The sequence below is a fragment of the Aulonocara stuartgranti genome (genome assembly GCF_965226115.1).
Source record: "Aulonocara stuartgranti genome assembly, chromosome: 7".
Taxonomy (NCBI): domain Eukaryota; kingdom Metazoa; phylum Chordata; class Actinopteri; order Cichliformes; family Cichlidae; genus Aulonocara; species Aulonocara stuartgranti.
The window spans coordinates 47,485,773-47,501,349 of record NC_138945.1 but is presented as its reverse complement, the minus strand read 5'-3'; the positions used below and the strand labels follow the sequence as shown (position 1 = coordinate 47,501,349).

General features: G+C 39.5%; 1 protein-coding gene across 5 annotated transcripts in view; it reads left to right on the top strand.

The window, feature by feature from the left end:
- The first annotated feature begins 2,746 nt into the window (after nucleotides 1-2,746).
- LOC309710813 (pleckstrin homology domain-containing family A member 7-like) overlaps nucleotides 2,747-15,577 on the top strand; it is a 151,559-nt gene continuing 138,728 nt past the window's right edge. For 4 of the 5 annotated variants that reach the window (XM_082540599.1, XM_082540600.1, XM_082540595.1 and 1 more), the window contains exons 1-4: nucleotides 2,747-3,443; nucleotides 5,970-6,236; nucleotides 6,367-6,443; nucleotides 6,602-6,659. In XM_082540599.1, coding sequence (XP_082396725.1) covers nucleotides 6,154-6,236; nucleotides 6,367-6,443; nucleotides 6,602-6,659 — 218 coding nt within the window. In that variant the 5' untranslated portion in view covers nucleotides 2,747-3,443; nucleotides 5,970-6,153. Of the gene's footprint in view, nucleotides 3,444-5,969; nucleotides 6,237-6,366; nucleotides 6,444-6,601; nucleotides 6,660-7,869; nucleotides 7,889-15,577 lie in introns of those variants that run through there. The other variant, XM_082540596.1, reaches the window with a different exon arrangement.

The window sequence follows — 15,577 nt, the reverse complement described above, 5'->3', positions numbered from 1 at the left end:
AGCAGAGTGTCAGGAGAAATCTGGGTTTCTGTATCGTCATAGAACCACCAAACCCATCATAGCTGGCCTCATATTTTTAAGGTTTGGGTGCAAACAGGAATACAGCAGTAAATCAGAATGAGATTGATTTGATTTCCAGTATCACCTTAATCATTCTCTCGCCTATTAAAAGCATTTCTGTGTGCATACAGAGATTAAGGACAGTAATGAAGTATTTGTACTTCGTTACTTCCCACCTCTGCCTAGTGGTGGCTCAGGTTCACAGTATCAGTTTCTCAATGGCAAGATCTCCACTCAGTTAAAAAAAACAACCCAAAACATCTGCACACTAGGGATGTTCCTGGTAATTAATTTCTTAGTCGACTAAACAAGGGGGGGGAAAGAAGACTAACCAGCTAGTCTAAAACTAAGAAACACTCAAATATTAAGTTAAATTTGATAATCGTTTAATGAAAAATGTCAAAAACTGATAAGAAAATAGTTTCAAACCATTTATGACATTCTTCAATAATGAATCATGCCACTTGACTGCAGCACCTTGCATTGTGTATTGTCAAGGTTACACGTCCAGACAGTGTAGAAGAAAAACACTTAAACTGAAGTTACATATGACACGAAAACATGTAACTATAACAGATGTTCACGTATTACTAAAACACGATTAATACGTTAACATCTGGAAAACAAATAAATTGCGACCCTAAGCTGTGGCGTGAATGACAACGGAACAATATTGGCTTTCGGTGAAGTAAGAAGCAACAACTTTTAGTCCATTATTCGCAGCATTCAATCGTTTGCCAGAGAAGCATTCTGAAACATTCGGATCCTTTTCAAAGTCACTGTATCCAGACTCCAGCATGTCTCAGAGAGAAGATCCAAAAAGACAAGCTTACCTCAGCTCTCTTCCCTGGGGTGAACAAGTAACGCTTGGAAGAAATGCAGAATGAAAATCTCATGAACAGAGAGAAGATTATGTTCCTCATGGAAGAAAATGAGAGAAAGAGCGCTGAATTAAAAAAACTGTCCGACCAACTTCAAGAAAAGGAAGGTATTATTGGCGAGAAACAATGAGATCTCCAAGACATAGACAAAAAGCTCCAGGAGCTCCAAGGAAAGCTTGATGAAGAAATCCTCCAAGAGAAGAAACAACAGAACATAAAACAGAGAGAGATGCAGTGTGAACTCCAAAACATGGAGAGAAAATACAGTGGGGTGCAGGTAAGCCTTGATAAAACCCTGCACAAAAATCAAGAGTTGCTTCAAGAGAAAACGCAACATGACATAAAACAGAAAGAAATGGACCGCAAGCTTGAAGACACGGAAGAGAAATACTCTAAATAACGCTTGATGAAACAAAATAAAGAGTTTCTTCAAGATAAAGAGCAATAGAATATAACACAGAAAGAAGAAAAACTTCCTCTTCTCCAGGACTTTGAGAGGAAAAATAAAAAAATACAAGAATTTTATAATAACATGAAGTACAAAGCAACTGAACTGGAAGAAGAAAAGGACAAACTGGAAAAACAATGCTCAGAGATGCAGAGTAAGATCATTGAAATGCTGAGAAAAAACAGACAACTTGAGGAACTTTCTAACAACTTGAAGTCCCAAAACACTGAAATACAGGCTCAAAAGCAACAAGAAGAAAAATCGCATGAAAACCTGCAGTGTATGTTTCAAGAAATCCAAAGAAGTCAGCAGTTAGAAGAAATGCACAACAGAGAAATACAGAAATGCACAAGGCAAAGCTAATACAAGAGGCAACATCTAAAGAACTAAAAGAAAAGCTTGATGAAAAAGAAGCAAAATTTGCAGAAGTGGAGAAAAGATGCAAGAAACTTGACACACAAAATGCAGAAACAATCGATGAGTTGAAAACCCTCATCCTAGAGAAAAAAAGTGCCGGATCAGTGCCTGAAAAAGAAGCAAAAACGCTTCCTCTTTTTCCAGAGGAGGGAGACTGCTGCTCCTCACCTGATATAGCCTCCTTTTTCTCCACCTCTGTTCCATCTTAATTTTCACCCCTTCTCCCCCCCCTTGCTTCCCTCTTTCCCTTTTTCTCCTAAAACCTCTCCCCTCACCTTTTCATCCTTTTTCTTTTTCACCCTCACCCTCATGTTTCTCCCTGTTGAAAGGCAGTTTTTCCTCCCCACTGTCGCCTAGTGCTTTTTCCTCTTCTATTTTTCCTTTACTCTCTTCTTCACAAGCCCACCCCCATCCCCCCTCCATTTTCTCTGCCATCTCCCTACCACAGGGTAGGGGGATGGGGGGGACAATAAACACAATTGGCTACATTTTACTTGTGTCTACGGAAGAGGATTAGGGCCACTGGAAAAAAAAAAGTGGGCACGTCTTTTTTTTTCTTCTTTTCTTGAATTCTGAGAAAAAAGTCAGAATTCTGACTTTTTCATCAAAATTTTTTTTTTTCAGAATTCTGAGATTAAAGTCAGAATTCGGGGTGCGACCGTGGCTCAGGAGTTTGGGAAGCGTATCTGTAACCGGAAGGTTGCCGGTTCGATCCCTGGGCTCTCTGTCCTGGTCGTTGTGTCCTTGGGCAAGACACTTTACCCTACCGCCTACTGGTGTTGGCCAGAGGGGCCGATGGCGCGATATGGCAGCCTCGCTTCTGTCAGTCTGCCCCAGGGCAGCTGTGGCTACAACCGTAGCTTGCCTCCACCAGTGTGTGAATGCGCGAATGAATGAATAGTGGCATTGTAAAGCGCTTTGGGTGCCTTGAAAAGCGCTATATAAATCCAATCCATTATTATTAATTCTGACTTTTTTCTCAGAATTCTGAAAAAAAAAGAAATTTTGATGAAAAAGTCAGAATTGCATAGGCATGCTGGGTGGTAGGTGGAGAGCGGTTGATCTGATATCCTCGTGTTGGTGTTGTTCCCAGATCATCATACTAAATGTTGTTCCAGGATCAACATTGCAAGTGACCAATCAGAATGTTGTGACGTCAAACTTTTGCGACTTCGGGAAAAACCGGCGTAAAACAAAAAACTGTACTAAAGCTGCGTGAAACCGCCTCTGTCCGCCGATCAACGGACCCTGACCCTAACCCTAACCGTAACCCTTTAATAAACAGTAAGCAGAATTGATATCGTCCTTGCAACATTGGAATTTCATAAATGCACGAATGGCTTGGCGCGCAAAAGAATAACGTCACAACAATGTGATTGGTCACTTGCAATGTTGAACCTGGAACAACATTTTCATGATGGTCTGGGAACAACACCAACACGAGGATATCAGATCATCCGGTGGAGAGCAGACCCAAAATGCAGGAACCCTCAGACAAAAGTAAACTCAAAGTGCAGCTTTATTAGGTAGAAACAGCAAGGCTAACAAAAACATTAGCTGAGCACACAACATGGAGGAGTACGGCAATGACATGATGAAGACAACAGGGAAACTGAGGACTTTAATGCACACATGAGGTAATTAGGAAGATGCAACACGGCTGGGCAAAACAAGACACAGGTGAACTAAGTCAGACAAAGCTGAACATAACACAAGCAGGACAAGAGACTATCAAAATAAAACAGGAAACTACCACTGAGAGTGCGACATACAGACATAACAAACACAAAGGGAGACAATAAACAGAGACATGACTGGGGAAACAGACAAAGAATACAAAGAAAACAAACACTCAAAACCACTATGAGAAAACTAGAAGACTTCAAACATATTGTGCTCATATTGTGTTGGGCTAGCTATATGCTGAAGTACTGCTACCACGACCTGCAGTCGTTCCGATGTTGTGCATAATAAATAAATAAATAAAAACACCGGCCCACTTTAACCCCTGACTATTCCACACCATTTTGGCTCTTTTATCTATTTTTATGTGACATTCCCTGGTGACTAATAGGTGAACAGGACTTCCTTTCCTGTGTTGCTGTTCAGACTCAGATCAGTTTGATGTTTAATGGCCTGCATTGACGAAATAATAACTTCCCTCAAATGACTTAAAGCAAAAGTAATGTTAAGGTTCAAAGATTGAGGAAGGAGAGTACAAACAACCAGGTCCAGAAGATCTTGGTCAAACAATTGATTTTAATGATTACACGCGTGGGAAGATCACCACAGACAGCAATTGATCTTCGACTTAATCAAAGCATACACAGATTTTTATAGCATCAGGGTTTGAATTAATGACGCCCCTTCATACGTCACAGACAGAATATATACATACGTCAAATCAAAACCACAATGACTTTTAACACGGTTTAAAAGAACGTTGTCTTCTATCTCGTCTGGAACACGAGCCCCACATCCTGCCAGACACTGTTCCTCTTTCCAGAGACAAACATGACCAACTTCTCACCTATAAATGAGTCTAACTAATGTATGTGTGTGTGTATGTGTTGACCTTACATGCTCTCTCATCTCACCCGTTGCACTTCTGACCTTTTACCAGACCAGAGGCTCATCCTTATGTGTAATAACCTAACTGAAACTATATGTACTATGTTGAATAAATGTTTTAATCAAGAACCTCTACTAAAAGCTTAATAAAAGAATATAAAAGTATAACAGACAATTTGAATAACCTAGTAATTCAAATAGCCTCGTCTAGCCTGCTCCTCAGAATAACTTAGACTCTGCTTTCACTTCTGCAAACTCTCTGCAACTTCCCGTCAACTCCTGCAACTTAGTCTTTCTGAAAGACACACACTGTTTAAACCTCTGAATGCAATATCAATGCTGCAGATTATATTATTAATGCAATGGTAATGATGATGATTATTTAACAATAGCAGTAAAATAATTTCCCTGCTCCACAGTAACAAGTCCATTTTCAAAATGTAAGGAGTAAAAGTACACAGTTGTCTCAAGTACTACTGAAGTAAAGTACAGAGACCTGAACATTCTACTTAAAGCACAGCACTTGAATATATGGCTGTAGAAGGGCAACAAATCAGGCTTTTTTTCTTTATAAATGTTTCCTGTGGAAAATGTATATTTTATACAGATTTATGGGACCATTTAGTAAAAGACACAAAGATGTCATTGCAAAGATGACTGATGGTTTCTGACTGGACTAGAACTGGTGAAACTGTGAAAATAATAATCGCTTAAAAGTCACAATTTTGAGCTCAGGCTGATTGCTTCTCATACAAGCTTGCAGCACATAAACAGAGCCACAGCCAGGACTATAGACATTAAGTCCAGATTGCTTTGGCAGAGTCTCAACACTCAAAGAAATGGACAAGAATAAACTGGAAAATTCCTTTCACTGTAATGCTTTTTTTTTTTTCAATTAAATTTAGCCTAAAATCTGTTTAAACACTGGGTGATATGTTTTGTGACTGTAAATCTAAATGTGTGTCTATGTGAATACACAGACTGAAGTTAACAGGTTTAGAGGTAATGTTTGAGCCTCTGGTCATAATAAATGAAAGGAATAAGCTATCAAATGACAGTTCAGGGTTCAAAGCTTTTCTATCTCTGAATTAATTGGAGCTATGAGTGTAAAAGGAGGCAAGACGGACTGCTGAGTCTGGAAAGCAAGCAAAGATATGATTAAGCTTTGAGCTGCCATTTAAATTTAAATTTGTATAATAGGGAATAAAGTAATTGGTTAGAAAGTAACAACCATGAGATAAGAGATAACGAGAAATAACTTGTGTCAGCATAATGTGAAGGTGAGAAAGATTAACAGGGAGTAAGACTTAAAAAATGTGTTAGAGGAGTCTTTACTGAGGTGACAAAAGAGTACAAGGGCAAATTAGTTATAAGAAAAAAGAAGGCAAGAAGCGAGGCGGGGAAACAGAAAAACAAAAAAACAACAACCCTGCAATCTTCACTATATATACACAAACTCAATACATATACATATAAGCCTGGATGCTATATAATACTTCAGCTTCTGTCCGTTTTATATTCAGTTTTATTGCCTATATTGGTATTGTTCAAAACACCAATGCATAAAAAAAATCGTTAAACCTGCTTTCCAGAAATTTTGGAGTTAATCTTCATCTGTTTAAAGCCCTGTTCTGTAACTGCCTGATCATGTTGATGCTCGGATGTACGGGCTTCCGATGAGTCCCTGAAGGCAGCGCTGGCCCTAGCAGTGATTATTGAGCTCCCGGGAGACTTCATGGAGAGGGAATGAGATGAAATAGGACTTGAAGCCGGATCATGGCGGCGCCTCTCGGGCGGGACACCTTACCTGAACACTGGTCTTACGGTGTCTGCGGGGACGGCAGGGTCTTCTTCATCAAGTGAGTGGGATAACAAACGCTTTATCGCGCCGTCTCTCCCGGTTTAACGGGAGTTGGCGGGGTCTGCCCGGTGTTTTCTTCCCGGCGGTGTAACAGGTGTTTTTCCCTCCTCTCTCTGTCTGTGCTGCAGCGATGAGACACGGACCACTACCTGGCTCCATCCCCGCTCCGGTCAACCTGTAAACTCTGGACACATGATACGCTCAGGTAGCTAGCTAAGCTAGGTCTCCAGGGCAGTTTCACCTGTGCTTATTTCGCATATTTGCTTATTTAACGGTGTTTGTCGCTGCTAACTTCACTATACGGTCCGGGCCCGACAAAGTTTCAAGTGTTACGAACAAGTCTGTTGTCTGGTTTTATTTTAGACCTGCCTTGCGGATGGGAGGAAGGTTTTACGGACGAAGGGGCCAGTTACTTCATAAAGTAAGTTCCTTACAGACATATACTGCTGCCGTCTCCGTTACTGCTACCTGTGCGTTACTTGAAGTTGCCGTGCAGCTTAATATGGCTCCTGGCTCGAACTCCCTGCTACTAGCAGGAATAATGACCGCTGGGACAGTGCGGATTTAAATGGGGTGTGCCTGGGGCTAACCTGCTGAACCTCTAATGACCTCACTGCTTTCATTTGTGCTGTGCGTGAGAAGCGGCTATCAGGTGTTTGTCATGTTCTCGCGTTCTGCCTTTTGGTACAGACCCACACTCACGTGTGTTTGCGAGCTTTTACGAGAGTTAATTTGTTATACAGTGATAAGAGATGATCTCTGGTTAACTTCCTCATATCCCAGAAGTAGTTTGAATTTTTTTTTTTGCATATTTTAGCTCCTGGATAACCTACAGAGTTTATTGTGTACTACAGGGCAGCAGATAGTTGTTTAGGCTGATAACCATGTAATAAAGAAATCCTGATGGACATGTGACCTCTTTCAAGATTACCAGTAAGCAGACTTGCAGCTTCTTAATACTAACCCTCTATGATCAGGTTCTACTAACCATTGTATAGAACTGTATGGTTTGGTTGTTGGGCTCACAATATACTATAGATGTGTTATAGAAGGTTTTCCACCATATATCTTTAACTTGAGATTTAAATGTAAAGGCATTTAAAATTGGCAGGTTAATGACTCTGGTAATTAGGTCAGTGTTTAATTGACTTGTTAAAGCTATGGGCCAGTGATGGGCTCTGCCCAAGATAATTACTGTTGTTGTTTGAATGCATTGTTTTGTAAATGCATTCATATCATATTAAAGTTGTATTATAAGTTTAACATAGTCAAATAAAAAGACTCCTACAAACAGCTGTAGGAAAGAAACACAACTCTCATTGCGTACATAACAATTAAACCCTTCTGGCAGACTGACTCTTATGTAACACAAGCTGAAGACACACATGCATACCTACACCCATGACATAATCTGTATTATCAAGAATTTTACAGTGTAAATATTATATTATGGTTTGCAGGTAATCTTAGTAACCTGATTACTGACATTTGATCCTTAATCAGCGGTCTTTTAATAAGCTTTTCCGACCCTACAAATTAATTGTAGGGTCGGAAAAGCTTATTAAAACTCAGATTATGTGAGAGTCAGGCCCCCTGCTGAGACACAGTCTGTAGTCTTCTCTCGGTATCAGCTGTTCACTGCAGTGTGAGGTATGGTTTCTTTTCTTTTTTGGGGGGGGGGATAACAGTGCATGGGGTTTTTTGGGCGTCAGTGACGGACTTATAAGATTAGGAGTAATGACAAACCTTTTTGTTTTTGTCTTTAGTGTCTCAGATGGATTATTCTATTCAAAATTCCCAGGAATAGTGATCTACTTGGTTACACTTTTGAGTTTTTGCTGAAACTGCTTGAATGAGATTAAAGTTTATTGTCATATGCTGATAAAATGCACAGTAATACTGAAAGGTGTTTCTAAATTGATAAACACCGTAAATATCAGCATGATCTTAATCAATAAATGTGTGAATTATGGTGGGAGTGTGGATATAAACTCAGTGCATTAGCTGCTAAACATTATTTCTTTACTGTCCTGCGTAATTGTATCCTTATAGAAAAGTGCCAAAAATTGACTGCAGTGAAAACAACAATGAAACTGTTTTACAAAACCTCACAAAAGATGCTCACTGGTTTTTTGTTTTGTTTTTTTAGTTGATATCTGATAAGTGAAAAAGATGAATGTCTTGGGGCTGTGTTGTGTTCTGCCTCGTTATCCCTGATGCAGGAGCTTATCTCTGCATCTTCAGTGATGTATGAAATGAAAGCAAAATTCTCACTAGAAAAAAAAATGCTCTTTGACCCTCCTTTGTCCTCTCAGTGAGGTAAAACTTTAAGATGCAGTTATTTGGCGACTTTAAACTTTAAAAAGATCTTTTTATGAAAAAAGAGTCATAAAAAAAGTTTGGAAATTCAGACCATATCTTTGTTGTAAAGAGTCCAGATCGGTTGAGCAGAATAGTTTTGTGTGTTTGGCAGTGTAATCCAGCAGACAGAGAAGGAAAAACACTTGTTTAGTGCCTGAACAGAAAAGTTTGGGACTTTGGTGGTATTGACTCGGAATTTCACTCTGGGTTTCATTCAAAACGTGAGACTTCAGATTGCAAATGTGAAGACACGCTGAGACCTACAAGGACTGGACAAATCGTCATGTAAAGGCTTTTTTTTCCTACCAACTTTGAGAGGATTGAAAGTCAGGAGGGAATTCAATAAACAGCTGGAACTAGCTGGAATTTTAGCAGTAGACAGAGTTATTGTATGCACTGAGTTTGAGATTGCGTTATTTGAAGATAGTTAGAGAGGCAAGACAAAGATGGTTTGGACATGTGCAGAGGAGAGAGTGCAAATATTGGATATATGATGTGAAATATGGAGCTGTCATGCAGGAGGAAAAGAGGAAGACCACAGAGAAGATTCATGGATGGAGCAAAGGAGGACATGTAGAGGGTTGGTGCAAAAGCAAAACAATAAAAATGTTTTATTTATCCATCCAGCCATCCCTTTTCCTTCACTTATTCAATTCAGGGTCATGCGGGGTGGGAGCCTATCCCAGCTGCCATAAAGAGAGCAGGGGTAACCCTAAAGAGGTCTCCAGTCTGTTGAATGGCTAACCACCATTTATTACTGATTGTTTATATCTTTGGAAACCTAGTTTAGCATTCATGTTTTTTTCCTCTGTGTAGGTATTTACATAAGCTTCTGTAGGAAGGAAGGTTAACACCTGTTAGAGCGCTCATGGGCCACTCAGTTGTTCAGTAATCAGTGTTTTTAAGGTCCTGAAATGTCCTTAAAACGCCCTCAGGCAGATTTAGTGCTTTACATTTTCTCTGTGCTGAGAGAATTAAGTGGCATTGCAGATAACAGAGAGAAACGATTGGTTATGTTGCACTTTATGGTTTTCTTTGTGTGGAAGCTCTTTTTTTTTTTCTTTTTTCTTTTTGGCTTATGTTTAAATACTGTCTGCTTCATTGCAGATCACTATTTGTGGGGTAATTAAAAATCTTGTAAGCCGTGACCGGGGATATACATTTTGGTTGGGATTGTCTAAAAATAATCCTGAATGGGGATATTGAAAATACATAAAATCTGCAGTTACTGTCTTTTTAAAAATATCTAGTCTAGTGTATGTTTTTTTTTTTTTAAATAAAACCTTTTATTTTTGCAACACTTTGATTTAGCTTGGCATAGCGCTCAATCTGTGATGTAATTGGCCATCAAGCTGTTGGCAGGCAGTTTCTTTGTTTGAGATGCATATGGCTTCAAAGTATGTGGTGCAACCACCACCACCACCACAGCCTTGATGCTTTGCGTCGTCTTGATTGTGATGCACCCTCGCATTGCGCCACATATTCTTGAGGAGCCATTTCTGTCTCAACAGTTCGTTTCATACTAGACGTCCTTGTAGCAAAGCTCTCTGCGAGCCTGATGAAGATGCCACGTATAACTCACACTTGGGACGTGGGACTCATGTGGTCGCATGCTCTCCTGTGCACATATACATGTTCACACTCGCATCTCTGAACTCTCTGAAATGAATGTGGGGAGTGGCTTCACTGGTCCGTCATCACAAAACAAAACACAAAAAATAGGAGGGTGTCTCTGGGCTTAGTGCGACTGTGCGTTTGTAGAAATGCTAGTTCATTTTTCTGTTGTAGTGGGGATTTGACCTGTTTGATGGTTAAAGAGTGCATGATCTTTAGTGTCATTATACAGAGCACAATGCAATTGGGCTTGGATCATAGATGATAAAAAAAACAAAAAAAAAAAACAATCCCCAAACTAAACAGCAACCTAAAAGACAAAAATAGACTTAGCCAGTGTAAAGTGTCAAAGCTTGCAATATCTTAAGGAGTACACATCCCTCTGACGTTTGATTCATTCAGACTGATGGCAACCTGTTGGCAGTCTATCTGTATTTATCTATTAAACAGCAATTATTTGCAAACCTTTGACAAGTCGAACTCCAGCTATTTAGTTTCTGGACAGGTTCCAGAACGTTCTCCAGTCCAGCTTGGAATTGGATATAAATATATAAATTGTAGTACATACAGTCCTATGAAAAAGTATTTGTTACATTGTTTCAGTTAAAACAAATTTTCTTTAGATAAAGATAACTCATAAAAATGAAAGAAAATACAATTTTAAACATACCTGGAAAAATATGCAAATACAAATGTGGATTAAAAAAACAACAACCAGATTTTAACTCTTGAAAACAAGAAGCCTCCTGCTTTGCTGAAAACTATGTGAACATGTATCTGTAATGTATTTTTTTAAACTCATTATACCTCGATTGGGATTCAAAGTAGATACGATGCTTTCAGCTCTTTAGGTTAACCGCAGTAGAAATAGTAATTTATAGCATTACATGCACATCATTCTTCAGTGACGCTCAAGCATTCAAGTGAAATAACAATAAGCACATTCCTGAGTCTTTGGGGGGGTCAAGCTTCAGGTATTTCAGGTATTCTTAAGATGATAGAGATACGTCTGGAACAGGAACAAACATTTTAGTTTGTCCTTGTTTTAATTGGCTTATGGCTGATATTTTTTTGAACAGAAAAAACCCCATGGTGAATTAATAACACTCTTGACATCTAATATCCTTTCCACGTCAAAGCCATACTATTTATCTAGAGGCCGAATTTATGTAACAGCCCCCCAGGACTCCATTGTTGGAGTCTCATCTATCTGGAAAAATGCTTTTCATGTTTTTATTACTCGCAAAAAGGACGATGCAGCTCCCTCTGTGTATCTGTGCGGATTTTGTTTGGCCACTCCGTGACACTGCTAACAGCGTGTTTTTTAGAAAAACAGCTCAATTTTATTCCTTTCCCCATTACAGCACCTATTATTGATGTCCTGTTTTAAGGTGGACTGGATGTACCGACCAGTTGATTGTATCACATGTAATCTCAAGTCTGCTTGCAGATTTGTGGAGGTGAGGAAACGGGCAGGGTTTGAACATCTTTTTCCAGCTCTGTTCCTGCATTATTTAGATATTTCTGACAGTTTTAACCAAATGCAGTGCTATGAATTCTCTCTTTGGAGAGACTGCGTGAAAGTGTACTCTGTAACCTCTTATAAACCAGTTCTTTTTCATTCATTGTTGTCTATGTGCATAACCTGTGTCTAGCTTGGTGACTGGAGTCACAGTGTGAGCATAGTCACAGGTGAAAATGTTTAATTTTTTTGTCACAGCGACACAAGAACGTGATTGTCTTCAACATATCTGTGCGGCTCCCAGAACTGTTGATGAGCTCACTGTAGACAACAATCAAGAGCCAGATCGTTTGTCTGCCCCTGGCTGTTTGCTTGGTTACTTCATTTCCGTCTGTCCCCAAACTCGGATACAGTTGTTCTTTGCCTGGACTTGCTTTAATAATCCTCTCTTATACTCTCCCCTGGACAAGGGGGATGTAAGTATGACTTGGGTTTGTTTGACGAGTTCCTCTGCTGCAGACAAGACCCTCTCACGTAACCTCTCTTCAGAAGTTGTCCCGAGGCTGTTTGTTTAAGCATGTTTGAAATAGTTCCCTGGTTGTACCCGTTTTGTGATTTTTTTTTTGTTTTCGCCCTCGTAGCTATGTGCATGCACACAGACATGATGTCTGATTCTGTCTTCCCCCGAAGGGCCTACAAACAGATTTTCTTCCCCCTTATTCTGCAGCTACACCCAGCAGGGGGCTCCTGGTACAGGGAGGTGGGGAGCATTGCCAGTCTGGCCCAAGAAGGGATAAAATTCTTGCAGGAAAGGCTGCATGACTATAGCTTCACTGGAGGGGATTGAAAGAAGGCAGGGGGCAGTGAGGAAAACTGAAACCAATGCCATACACACACAGTGAAACAAAGAAGTAAGTGAGCAGATCTGAGAGATGTCAGATTCCTGTTGGGTAGATCAGCTAGCCCAGTCCTGCAGGCTTCAGTCTTGTCTTTTGCCATTATCCTGGATATTACTTTATCTGGAAGTAGCTTTTTTCCAACTTGTTAATGTTTTATGTGTTTTTTTTCTCTATCAAACAAAAATACCAAATGTTTTAGGATTCTTAGATGTAAAGTTTGCAGTCATGGTTTTAAAAAAAAAAGTTTTACCCATCAGTGCTTCATAATAAATCATGTGGTCCTTAGGAGCTCCTTAAATGACTTGAATATAACTTCAGACAGAACAAAACACAACAGGTTTTACCATTTCTTTATTTATCTAGGAAGTACAAAGCTAAAATGCTGAAACAGTATGCGAAGAAACTAAGTATACCCCATGATACCGTAGCTTGTAGACCCATCTTCAGAAGCAATAATTTGAATGATTCTGTATAACTTTTAGTCTCGCACATCATTTTGGAGGAACTGTGGCCCACTCTACAGAGTTGCTTCAGTTCATTCAGGTTTGCAAAATCAGATTCTGGGGTAAATTTTCTTGGAAATCCACCTTGGGAAGACTGGCAGCTGTGTTAAATGTTTCCTTGTTTGTGAATAATCTGACCATAGATTGATATTGTTTGGAAGTGGGCTTATAACACTTCTTACATTGATAGGAACCAACAATTCCTTCTCTAAGATCATTGATTACCTCCTGGATACCTGATTGTTTCCTGATTGCTGCCAACACCTCTGCTTTTATAGGGGTAGGTACACTTTGTCAGTTATCGAGTACATTTGTATTAGCAGTACCTGGCTCCCACTTTCTCTCTTAATTCTCATGGAAGCAGTAAATGTGGACTTAGTTTTTCACATACTGCTTCTGCATCTTTGCTCAGTTTCGAAATGATGACCTGGTATAATATGTCATCTTGTTGTTGTTCATCTGAGATTGTATTTACTTAATTTCTAGACCTGCTAAGGACCAGACGATTTATTATCGTTATTTAGATATAACGATATTTTGATATGTAAAATCTGTAAAATCTGCTACAAATATAAACACTCGAGCTTTGCCTGAACGACCGTGACACCGACACTGAAAAACTAAGGATGCAGGTTGTGATGAGATGATGATCTTCAAAATTGTGTTTGGTTTAGGGCTGCCATGATTTGTCGACTAGTCACGATTACGTCGACTATCAAAATCGTCGACGACTGATTTAATAGTCGACGCGTCGTTTGAAGCTTTGTAAGATCACAAAAGACGCAGGAATAAGTAGCAGGATTTAAGAGTGTAATAACGGACTGAAACAGAAGATGGCAGCACTGCATATACAAGGATTCCAGCTGCCGTTAAACCCCGAAGAAGAAGAAGAAGAAGAAGAAGAAGCAGCTGTGTCCCAGAATTCATAGCGCGGCCCAGCTTAGTTTCCAACAATGGAGGCAGCTAGTTAGTTTTAATATTACTCTTATTATTCTTTCTGGGTCACAAAATAAACGTTTAACATATTTTCAGCCGAGAATGTAGCTGTGTAAACCTCAAATATCAGCTCAGTTTATCAGGACACCACATATTTTCAAAAGCGCTCCGACGTTTTCGGAGACGTCTGTCACCCACTAGCTCGATAGCTAGCCGGGGGCTAGGTCACTAGCGCGGTGAGAAGACCGGACTCCCGGCAAATTGTTTTCAAACCCACCGCCGTCTTTCGCTACTCAGGTTAAATATATATGAGTCACTTAGATAAATTAAAAATGTTGTTGTTTGGCTTTTTTTTTTTTTTTTAGTATTTTATTTGTTCCTGAGTAAATCGGTTTGTCTGAGATTAAAGTTATAGTTTTTACACAGCTGAATAAACGTCAAGCAGACAGCTGATTATCAGAAGTGTGAGATGCTGGAGAATATACTCCGTTGTCCTGTTATATTTTAGATAGCAAGGAGTTTATTAAACTTCACCGAAACAATCTGCAAATTTCATTAAAATTGAATAAACTATCATCTTGTCTTTATTTTTAGTTAGCACCTTAAAAGCTTAAAGCTGTAAGCTAATGATAGTTATATAAGAGCAGATGCTGCTGGTGCAATAAGCTAGTTTTACGTCCAGTGGATGATGATGATCTGATTAGTCGACTAATCGCATAAATAATCGGCAGCCCTAGTTTGGTTCCTCTGTCATTTGAATTCGGCGTGATTGGCGGGGTAAGCACAATGATAGTATCACGAAGCCGTGACAAAGAGGCTTCTCTCAAAGCAGCTTACAATAATGTCGGGAGTATGGATGGCCTTTCAAGACTTAAACACTTTAAGGCTCCGAGTTACATTGGCTGTAGATAGCATCGGCACTGCTGCTGAGTAGTTTTTTCCTGTAATGTTGACTTTGTTAAACCTTCAAACGGTTTGCTGAACAGGTATGCTTTTTTTTTTTTTTGTCAGCAGTGTGTGGGTTCCAGTTTTTATCAGTGTCACACATTCAGACCTTCAACCCACCCAGCATGACTGTAGTCTTGATGGAAAAAGGGGAAAAGAGCATTTCCATTAAGAGAATACAGTGCTCCTACTCTCTCTCTGCATTGTAAAATAGCCTTGAATTATTATCAAGCAAACAATGAACAGGACGCAATGACAAGATTAGTAATGAGTCACAGCAAAAAAGGTATTTTTGCCTGGAAAGATGGTGTATTATGGATGTAAGCTGGGTGATGTATTAACAAGTGTTTTTCATTTCTCAGACCCTGGGTTTCTGATGAGTGCTTGCACCCTAGGTGAACACGAAGCTGAATGGACCTAAATATAGGTGTTATGTACAGAGAAGGCTTTGCTGTATTAAATCTGAATCCGCATGAAAGACCGTTTTGATGTGACTTGAAACGGGTAGTAATACACAGGAAAAGCATGTTTTTCCTCATTTTGATGGAAAATCTTTTTCGAGTTTTTAATAAAACTGAAGAACATAGGGCTGGTTTGTGCTCGCCATCTAGAGCCCTTT